At 39.5% G+C, this 11,001-nt stretch overlaps 1 protein-coding gene across 6 annotated transcripts in view; it reads right to left on the reverse strand.

Annotated features, from left to right (window-relative positions):
• The window catches only part of CABIN1 (calcineurin binding protein 1), a 107,669-nt gene extending 97,645 nt beyond the window's left edge, over positions 1-10,024 (reverse strand). For 4 of the 6 annotated variants that reach the window (XM_048323220.1, XM_048323218.1, XM_048323222.1 and 1 more), the window contains exons 1-13: positions 9,905-10,024; positions 8,762-8,899; positions 7,266-7,330; positions 6,742-6,834; positions 6,350-6,463; positions 6,047-6,181; positions 5,602-5,782; positions 4,722-4,851; positions 3,853-4,002; positions 2,675-2,967; positions 1,959-2,127; positions 1,388-1,524; positions 787-1,004 (exon numbers count right to left, since the gene is read on the reverse strand). In XM_048323220.1, coding sequence (XP_048179177.1) covers positions 787-1,004; positions 1,388-1,524; positions 1,959-2,127; positions 2,675-2,967; positions 3,853-4,002; positions 4,722-4,851; positions 5,602-5,782; positions 6,047-6,181; positions 6,350-6,463; positions 6,742-6,834; positions 7,266-7,268 — 1,623 coding nt within the window. In that variant the 5' untranslated portion in view covers positions 7,269-7,330; positions 8,762-8,899; positions 9,905-10,024. The remainder of the gene's footprint in view (positions 1-786; positions 1,005-1,387; positions 1,525-1,958; positions 2,128-2,674; positions 2,968-3,852; positions 4,003-4,721; positions 4,852-5,601; positions 5,783-6,046; positions 6,182-6,349; positions 6,464-6,741; positions 6,835-7,265; positions 7,331-8,761; positions 8,900-9,904) is intronic. The other 2 variants (XM_048323221.1, XM_048323219.1) reach the window with 1 other exon arrangement.
• Positions 10,025-11,001: the final 977 nt, after the last annotated feature.

Raw genomic sequence — 11,001 nt, forward strand, 5'->3', positions numbered from 1 at the left:
ACTTGCAAAGAAGTAAAAACACTTGGTCTGAAAAAATATTTCAAACTGAAGTCATACCAAAAGCAAATAACTTTCCGAATGAATTCAGACTGCTAACATTGAAAAGATAACATAGGCTGGCTCAGTGGACAATAAGTCTCAGAAGTGCTTTTATAATTCAAAAAATATCATCTTCTATCATTAAGCTAGTTTAACATTAACATAAAGAACTTAGTATTTTTTCTATTTGCTTTCAAGTAATTATGGATTTATGAAGGTAATAAAATGGTGATGCTGAGGAGCTGGTTTTGGTTTGTTTTGCTGTTTGGGTTTTTTACTGTAAATTTCAGGTTATCTTAAAACTACACTGTATTTATTTAAAGCAGCAATGCTGACCCTCAATCAGCCAGTTGAGAACAGAGCAGCCTCTGTACTGACCTGATGACAAAACAAAAGTGTGTCATATCAGAAGAAAAGGGAGGGAGGAAAAAAAAGACACAGCAACAACAGAATGAAGGGGTAAAATACATCTATGTCTATTTATTACATCTCTATGCACATGTGTGTGCATACACACACACTACATATAGGTTATAGCTGCATGTAGCATCACCCAGGTCTGTTCAGCTCAGGAACAGCTCTAGGAGCTGCAGTGCACCAAAGTTTAGGACAGTTACTACAGCTGGGACAAGCAGTTCCAGACATAGCTAAGCCAAACCTGTGTCTGCTGGATTTCACTTGGGTACGTCTGGCACACTGACACCAAGACAACAGCAAATACAGGAATAAGGAAAAGTGCTGCATTACCTTGATATGTTGATTACTTGAGTCCCTCAGGAGTGGATTGGGAAGGCTACTGCTGTGCTTTCTCCAGCTATTATAGATACTGAGGACCACCTCACACAAGCCAGGAGGCCACTTCACCAGGAACTTTTGGCTGATGACTTTTAGATATCTCATCATCAGCTCTAAGATCCCACCATTGTTCAGGTTATCCAGCAGGAATTCATGAACATCCTGTTTTTCTAGAAAGCAGATAAACATAAAGCCCTACATGTGTAAGGCTGAGGCAGATCATAACTTGGAACAGTTACATTTCAACAGTGTTTTATGCACTTATCTCACAGCAGTTCTTCTGTACTGCACATATGCAGAATTCAGTTACTGTATTCCAATCTGTTTACATGGAAAATTCCACAATAGGGTTCTTGCACACATTAAGCAATCCCCCAAGACTTAAAAAATTACACTCAGTACCAAATGAGATACTTCTATACCATAAAATTATACTTCTTAAAATAGCATACACTTCTGTATCTCCTAGGCATGACAGGAAAATACAGAAAATAAAGCATACAATATGGCAAAAACAACAGAGAAGGAACAGGGGTTATAATGAAATCCTTACCAGATTCCATAAATGTTGTAGAATCAAATGACATTCTATGTGGTCCAACATGCTGGAAATTCTCCTCTTTGATCTCCGATTGCACCTCATAGTTATTGAAAGGGTCCTCCTCCTCCTCAGGATCCAGTTTCCTTAATCTGTGTGAAAGGGGGGCAAAAACCACAATATCAAAAAAGTCCTCATGCTTTCTTTCATTACCAGGTGAAACCTAAATATGAAACATTGTGTAAATTTTAACAGTGAAAATATATTACTGAAACAAATTCAGAAATTTGCATCCAGTTCCTTTTGTCCAAATCAAGATTACTTTGTTTATCTTATCCATTTTGACACTGCATTGTCCACTAATTCACTTTAACGGTAGTAAAAGCTTTTTTATTTTTCAATTTTTATTCAGCAATTTTTACTAAAAGCAATTTTATTAAATTTATCAGAAGATAATGCACCACATCTGCTTCAAAAAATAACGTGGGACTGGTAGTTTTAAGGTTGGGGGATACCAATCAAACAAAATCCCAAACAGCTTCCTCTCCAGGATTATCTCATAATGAAAGTTGTTGCTGTACAGTACCTGGAAGGAAGGAACTTCACCAACAGCTCTTGAAAGTCAACCTTCTCCTCTTTCTTACACTTGGTGTTCCGAACTCTAGCAGATCTCCTTTTGGCTGTTTCACCACTATCTTCTGTAATTCTCCTTCGCTTCACTCCTTTCTTAGATTTATCACCTGCAGATATATCACCTAAAAGCATAATAAAAAACGCCCAAAACCTGACAGGTTAAATTAACAAATAAAAAGTGACTAATCTTTTTTATTTTAAAAAAATTAATTATACAGAAACACTTGAGATACATTGGTTTCCTTCTGAAGACAGTGCCAAAAAAAAGCTTGTACAGGTTTCAAATAAATATAGCTGACAGCTTGGTCTTCTCAGGTTCTTAAAGTGACACATGAGCAGAAAAATAACCCAGTCATCTTTTTGTAAAACAGCTCATTCATTCTAAGGAGCTCAAGGCCCTTCTCAACATTAAGTTTGATATGCATCACTGCTGGAATGGAGTCACAATTCGTTTCATCCTAAAGACTGAAAAACTGAAATGTGAGGCAACAGCACAAAACCAGAAAAAGTCAGATACTCCTTCACTTTTCCTATCAGATGTTATACATATGCTGAAAAGGTTCTGACTCCACCAATATGCAGTTGAAAGACAGCATGTCCCAAAGAATTCTGAAGTGTTTTTTACATAAGATAAGTAGGAAAGATATCTTGAATCTTAGATTGAAGTACCTTGCTCACCTACAGTAGCTCCTGGCTCCAATGAACTCTGACTGTGACTTGGAAAGCTGGGTGTCGTTGGAGTATAAGGCAATACAGGATCTGGCATTGTCACCACTGGATTAGTGCTGACAGGAGTTGGCTGAATAACACTGACAGGAGTGGAGGTGGGAGAAAGCATCAAATGTTGAACTGGGTCTCTGTATTCTGAGAGATCAATTCTCTTTCCCAGACTGGGTCGAGGAGGATCACATGTTGTGAGGTGCTGATACATGGCAAGTAAAGCTTCTCCTAAACACTTCCACCTGCAAGTAGAAAAACAACAGCATCACAATTCTTATCACATTATTTTATATATTATGTTTACAAACCTAACAGCATTACACATTGTTTTTCTCCAACAGCTTACATAGCAAGAGCAGCTTCTCAGTGGGACAGTGATACACATTTGAGTGTCAAAAACCTGTCCCATCACTCAAAAAATGTCGCTAAAAAATCCGAGGTCCATGCAGTAATTGCTGACGAAATTATACCAAAAGCTAAAAAAAGTAGTGTCAAAGAAACAATTTTCAGGTTCTGCATTCAATCAACAACAGTAAAAGAACTCACCCCTATTCACAAGTAGAAACAACTTCTCTGCAATAGGAAATACATGCAGAGTCCAATAATATTCCAGAAAAATATGTGCAATACAAAAACCAGATCCCAATCCTTTATGCCTTAACAAAGACATATATAACAACTTATTAGTATCCTTATATATTCCAGCAAATAAAAAGCTGCAAGTTTTTTTCTAAGTTTTCATTATCCCAATAGTAAAGACAATTTTTTAAAAGCTAAACTTGCTTTGAAATTCACGTACAAACTAGTCATATGTGAAAAACCGAATAATACAGTTGGAATAGTTGCCAAATCATTCTCAGATACCATATTTGTTTTTTACATCACTGGTTTAAAATCAAAAGTTGAAAACTAAAATAGCTATGGGGTTTATGCTAAAATCATAAGCACACCAAACCAAACTATAAACTAATAACAAAAACAGTGGGGGGGGGGGTGGGGGGGATGGTTTGTTTTCACAAGGAAACAAAAAAGTGTTTTGAAGATTTGAAGAAATCTGAAGCACAACATAGTTGCCAGAATATGTGCTTCAGAGGATCTTTTTGAAAAGAGAAAATATAAAGACATACGTGAAAAAGGGAATTGGCTGCACCAGTCTGAGGTCTGGTTCTCTGTCACGCACCAGCAAAGCTTGTCTTTTCTTACGTAGCTCCAGTGCTTCATTTATGATTCTTCCTGTTTCAGCTGCACTCACATTCACATTATGGATAGACATGTCACTAAGAAGTAATAAAAAATGGAGACAAGTTTTTGTTTGCTGGTTGTTTTCTTATTAAAGCCTGGAGGGGATTAATTTAATATCTTCATATAACATAACAAAACAGTGTTAAAAGAAGCATTCACATAACATTATTACCAACTTTATGGCATACATATAGAAGTGTCAACCATCAGAAACTTCTGTACTGAAGGATCAGTTAACCTAGACCCTGTAAATTTTATGGGCCTCTATTTTCTTTTCCCACTTTCCTCCTATGCACTCATACTATGAAGTCAATACAGAAAGAAAAGCAGTAACATGTGGGGAGTTTTTGGTGAAGCAGTAACATGTGGGGAGTTTTTGGTGAAGTTTTTTTGGGGGGGTGAGAGTTGGTTTGGTTTTGCTTGTTATTGGTTCGTTTTAATTAGGAATACTAAAGTGAATGCTGCAGGGATCAGGAGCTAATAAGTAAAACAAAGGCAGATGTTTATGAGACATCTAGGCATGAAAATAAATGAGCAGCAACAAATGGATTATTTTCCTCTTTCTACTTCCCTCCAAAAGTAATTACTGAAGGACATTCTGTCAGCAGCACCAACACATAACATTATTATTCAGAAAGCAGGTCAGCAAGGTATCCCTATAACTTAAAGCACAAGATCTCAGCAGGTTTTTTGAACAACCCCAACCCCAAAATTTACACTCCAAAGGCAGTATATAGGCTAAGACAACATTCACCATTTGAGGAACATCCTTAAGGAATCTTTCCGGAGGCACGGCTGCTCCTCAAAGATCTTCTCCTTCAGAACCAATCCTTTGCTATACAAACAGTCTTTTTCCAGAGCTTTGCAGATAAAGTACAAACATGCTGACAGAGAAATAGAAATTGAATGGTCAATGGCTGCTTTGGTTCATTCAAAGTTCCCATTTCTGGGCCTCACGTACATCACTGAATTCCACCCAAACGTGACATTTACATGAATTGCTTTGAAAGGTGTCAAATAATTGCATGCATACAGTTAAAAAAGCCTATTGTGTCTTCCTAAGTATTGTACCAAGAAAAAGAATGTAATTAATTTTGTTTAAACAATGTTTGCAGTTCATCTTTCACTTACTTTCAAGATTGTTCTGGCACAGAAGAAATTAGAACCATAAAACAGAACCACAATTATTTACCATTTTTATGTTATCAACCGTCTTAACTGTGGATGCCATCAGTGAAGCAAGCAGTGTATCCACTGCTGCAACTACAATGAATCCTACTAGGCTATGAATGAGACTGGAGTTTTATACCCAAACCCCAGAACTATGCAGCTGGAAATTATTAGAAAGACAAAACCAACATATACGGAAAGGCAAAAGAACAGTGTACAGGGAAACTTCCTGCAGAGGCTCTGATCTGTGAGACCACAGACATTTATTTTTAGGGTAACCAAAACTTATATAAGCCATCGTACTTTATCATTCAATAAAATCTCTATCATGAAGTCTCTATCAAACCCTGCTGCATTACTTATGCAAGATACACTTTAACCTATACGATTTCATTGTTACAATTTTTATTGGTATGTAAAATTACACATGTATTGAGATGTTTTTCATCTTTTGATGTACTCACTTGTGTAGTCACTGAGTGTATACAAAATTGTGATAAGGTTATCTAAACAAGGCCAGTGATCAGGATTACACCTGAGCCCTTCTTCAAAAGCATGACGAGCCAAGGGTAGGCGGATCAGTTTTATTGCCACACGACCAATTTTATACCAGAGGTTGACATCAGTGGAGTCCAGCATTACAGCCTAGAAAGCATAACAAAACAATATTATCCCCATTTCAGACATGCATACCCACTTTGTTGCAGGGACTGGCACTGCTTTAGTTCTCAGCAGCATACAACTGCTTTGAAGACTGAATGGTGGACTAATTTTATCCCATACAGCATCAGAAAGAACACAGTATTCAACTACACATTGACACGATGTATGCTGAATGTGTTATGTCTGTATTTTAGAAAGTTTTTATAAACATTAATGCTCCAGTGTCTTATTTCAGCTGCACTGTACCTCCAGATAAAACTCCATGGCTGTCTCTAAGTCATCCCGCCGTGCTGCCAGTTGTGCTAGGTTCTTATAGGTGGAATATTTTAACATCAAACCTGGGTGCTTCAGCCCTTCTTTCTCATCACCAGAAAGAATTGCCTAGAAATTATAAAATAAATTCAACATGGGCATTAGGAATCAGATAAGTAACAAGAACAGCAAACAACTTGCTACTTGATAATACTGACATTTCTAGTTAGCCAGTTAGAAATGAAGTAAGACAAAACATAGCAAAAAGTTTCTAGACTGTCATTCAAGGTCACTGACCTCTCGCAGAAGACGAATCTCAAGCAGTTCATGATAAGCTTTAGCAGATTCCTCAAATCGGTCATGTTTCTGAAGGTCCAAAGCTTTGTGGTACAAAGCAAAAGCTTCTGCTTCCTGTGATTTAAAGAATTAGAATGTATTTATTAAGACAATTTTATTAAATATACTTATATTTATACATATATCAGTGGTTTCACACTTTCAATACTTTCACTATATAGCAGAACATTTGTGCTACTGACCCAAAGTAACTCATTTGAGTGAAGTTTTAGTTTGCTAAAGGAGGGTTCAAGAGATATAGCAACTAAACTTTCATAAAAACAAAATATGGCTGAATAAATCCCTGCAACTAGAGGACAAAACTTCATTAAGAAAATTGTGGGATTACTTACCTGAGCTTCCTTTGTCTGTGTCTTATGGCTTTTGAAGGTACCTTCACAGTCATCCTCAACTGTGGAGCTCGCATTCAGTGCTGCGATTCGAATCTGGAATGACAGTTGAGAAGTGAGGAGAAATGTGACATCTACCTATGTCCCAGTTTCCTTTGCAAACTGGATTTTTCTCTTTGTTTTAATTAACCGGTACATGAACAATACTGAGAGATCTCTACATAAAGGTACAAGAGCTGTAATTAATTTAATCATCACTAATTGCAAATAATCAAATATCAAAGCCACTTCCCATCTGAAATCAGCTGAAAAAAGAAAATTTCAAGTGTCTTGCAAGCAACAGCTTTCCTAGAATAGACATGTGCATTATAATGATTTTTTCCAAATTCTTAAATTTACCAATAACTACAATCACTCCAAAAACAAAGTTCTCACTATGGCAATTTATTCTTAGTCTCAGGGAAGGAGAAAATTCTCCATTTTATTTCTACCAAAACATCTCAAAAGCCATCTCAAAAAACCCTTACCATGTTCACAGCTATTCACAACGTCTTTCTCCAGGAATATAAGGAAGGGTCTATCACAAACAGGTCTGGAAAGCAAACAGGATTAGAATATTTATTCTGTTCACAAAGAAAACATTCAGAAGTAAAGACAAGCTGGGAATACTTTATAAGCATACTTTAATAACCAATTTTAACTAGAGACAGAAAATAAAATACAAAGTTAAACACATTCACTACTTTGGGATGGCTTTCAAGACTCTAGTCCTGGTGGTGAGTGGAAGTATTGGCAACATAATTACAGCTATAAGATTAATCAGGCACTATATAACAATCGGTGAACATACATTATATTAATAATATTACAACATTAATCCCTTTAAACACCAAAGCTAAAACCAAAAATGCTTCTTGAATACTCGTTTTATGAGCACAAATCTCTAGATCTTATAGATAATTACAGAACACGAAAGGAAAAAAATCGAAGGTTAACTGTGTCAGACTGACTTTGCAGAAGGCCATAGTGATTGGTGAATCCACTGCCCAAAGCACTGTCTACACATGGAAATTCCTCTGATTAGAACTTTTCATTACTGCCATCCCTGCTAGAACAGAACGAGTGTTTGTAACACAGTTGTTCTTTCTGAGTATACTGACTATGGGAACCCAGAATACAGAGAAGTATTCTCTGACCAACCTCTACAGACTACCCCAATGCAAAAGAAAAGAAACTGAATTTTTACTAACTAGCATTTCTTCATTCTGAAAAAGGATACTAATATTTCCAGTCCTTTTTACCACTGATAAGAAGTTTGAAGTGGCAAATACACCTTTATAATCTGTAAGCAATTTTTCCTCATAACTAAGACCATAATTTATAGTCAATTAACTGCTTGAAACATCATGTTAGTAAAAGCAAAAATATATGAAAGAGGTCTGTGCTGCTTTTATAGAAAACCTTCACTGCTACATGATAAAACCTTCCCATCAACTCAAATAAGAAGATGACATATGCAAGACAGGCTAAAATCAGTCTTTAATATGGGAGACTACATTAATAGAAGAGCAAGTCAAGAATTAACCACAGCAGGAAGCAGTGGGAGTTTTGAACTATAAGCTGAATTAACTCACACATCATGATGATTACTTCTGCATGTAGAGAAAATAATGCTTTGACAGGAATTTCACTCATTCAGCAATGAGCATTTGCTTGCCCATGCACCACTTGCTCTCCTTGCTTGCAGTCAAATCAAACTGACAACTGCACAGCAATAAAGCATTTTCCTCCTTAAGTCACCAAACAAACATTAATAAAACCTCAAATCTCTTCCAGGACAGATTCCTTGTCTACTTTTCACATGAAGAAAATACATGCACAGAGATTAATGGTTACCTCTTTCAGATATATTGAATGCTACACATTTTGAGAGAGTGTAGCTGCTTATGACGTCTAAGTAAGTCAGTCTGTATGATCCCAAATCAACTACATACTTAAATTGAGGGGGTTTAAGCCAACTTACAAAAATGTCTCTATTCAGTAATATGCCCAAATTTTTTGCTGAATCCAAATAATCTTGCTCAAGGTGGCAGAGGAAGTCAACAGCAGAGACTATGGTCAAGACTTTACTTCCAAGGTTAGACTCTTGGGGAAACTGCAACTACAGAAAACATGGGAAAACAATTTCAATTCTACGTATTATTTATACTGGGATCTTGTAACATACAGGAACTTAATAAAAAACATTTAGCATTTCTCCTGCCTAGTGTTCACAAGTTGAAAGCACAGAACCGAACAGGACTGTGTAATGCTGCTAGAAAACAAGGGCAGGGTGTTGCCTCCACACAGCTTTTGCACTGGTGTGTCAGGCACGTGAGGGGTTATTTCATTTTCGTTTAAACCAGGCACCACACATGGCTGCGGAAGTGCACTGACCATGGACCGAGTTACACCAGTGTCACAGCATTTAGGAACTGAGTATGTTCCTACAAGCACTTCCAGAGGAACACAGCTACATCAAATAAGTAGGCAAAAAAATAATTACTCTTTTGTACTAAGTATTGCAAACCACTTGGAATTTTTTCAGATACAAGTGTCTCAGCTATACATCTGTGGCTATAACAGGTGTGCAGATCCTGAAAGGCAAGAAGCCTTTTGCCTTCAAAATCTTCTCTCCTTTTACCTTAGTAGTTTAAAATTTAAGTAAATATTTTCAATGTCAGCTCTTGCTCCCAGAGCTCGTGTTCTCAACTTCTAAGTAAGAAACAAACGAAGTGACTTGGGCTTTCCCAGCGTTTGTTGCTCCTGCTACACTTGGGATCCATACACTGCAGACACACGTTTAAAAAAACACTAGATTTTTGGTTTGGGTTTTTTTTTTTTTTTTTTTCAACATTGCAAAGATCTGCCGCACTTTAGCACAAGACGTTTTTACCAAAACACTATCCCTCTCTGCACGGAGGGGCAGGGACGCCCCTCACGCCGCTCGCCCGGAGGGCGGCACACAGGGCCAGGAGGAGGCGGGAGCCCACGTTCGCCTCCGACCGTGGCTCCGCGGAGGGAGGGGCGCGGGCGAGGCCGCCCAGGCCGGGCTCTCGCTGCCCTCACCGGACAGGGCCCAGACGCCGGCTGCGCCTCCGCGGGGCCGGGCGGACGGGACACTCACCTCGGGGGGCCGCCCCCGGCATGCCGGCGCTGCTCCCGGGGGGCTCCCGGCGCGGGTCCCTCGGGCTCCCGCCGCTCCCCCGGGAGCCGCCGCACCGGCGGTTTCCACCGCAACCGCCACCGGAGCCACGGCGCCAATAAGGCAGCGCCTCACTGGCCGAGCCGCCCTTCCCCAGCCGGCCAATGGGAGCGCTGAGCACTGGGAGGCCGGAGGGCGGGAGCTGGGGCTGAGGGCGCTCACGGGTCACGGAATCCCGGGATCGGTTGGGTTGGAAAAGCGCTCTGGGGTCCGAGTGCGAGCTGGGTCCGAACAGCACCGTATCGGCCAGACCAGGGCACCCAGTGCCACGTCCAGTCTTTCTTTAAACACCTCCAGGGACGGTGACTCCACCACCTCCCTAGGCAGCACGGTCTAGTGTCTTAATCAGCTTTTCTGTGGAGAAATTCCTCCCAATATCCAATCTAAACCTCCCTTGGCGCAGCTTAAGACTCTGATTACTCCAACACCAAAAGCAGCAGGACAGAAAAGTCATGCTGGCCTTTACCTCCCCTGAGCTGCCTGTTACCTGCACCTGAAAGACTGGGTCTAGATGTTTTCTTTCACATGGAAAAGCATCACCATTCCCTTTTAGTGACCCACCACCAAAATCTGGATACCACCTCCAAAAATAAATATGTGTAAGGACTGATCCCACTCAAAAGCTGTCAGGACAGAAAGGTGTTTCCTGTACCTCTGGACAGTCTTGTCTGAACCATCAACAGTGGGATCACGAGCATTCCTTCCCAAGGAAAGGTACTGTCATTATCTTTCAGCAGCCCAGCTCCAAAATGTGGGGTTGATCTTCCAAATTGAAAAGGTCTGGGGATTTCTCACAGAAAAATGGTGCAAGGGCAGAACGCAGTTCCTTGCCTTTTCATCCCTCAAACACCCTAACACCTGCACAATCAACACTGGGCAGAGCTGCTTTCCTTCACAAATTAAGGCACTGTCATCCTCTTTTTGCAGCCCATCTGCAAAATATGGATTCCAACTTCAGAAATTAATAGGTCTAAAGACTGTTCCTCCTCAACAGGTGACAGGAAGGTCAGATGTTCTTC

The sequence above is a fragment of the Corvus hawaiiensis genome, chromosome 18, assembly GCF_020740725.1.
Source record: "Corvus hawaiiensis isolate bCorHaw1 chromosome 18, bCorHaw1.pri.cur, whole genome shotgun sequence".
In the NCBI taxonomy this organism is placed as follows: Eukaryota; Metazoa; Chordata; class Aves; order Passeriformes; family Corvidae; genus Corvus; species Corvus hawaiiensis.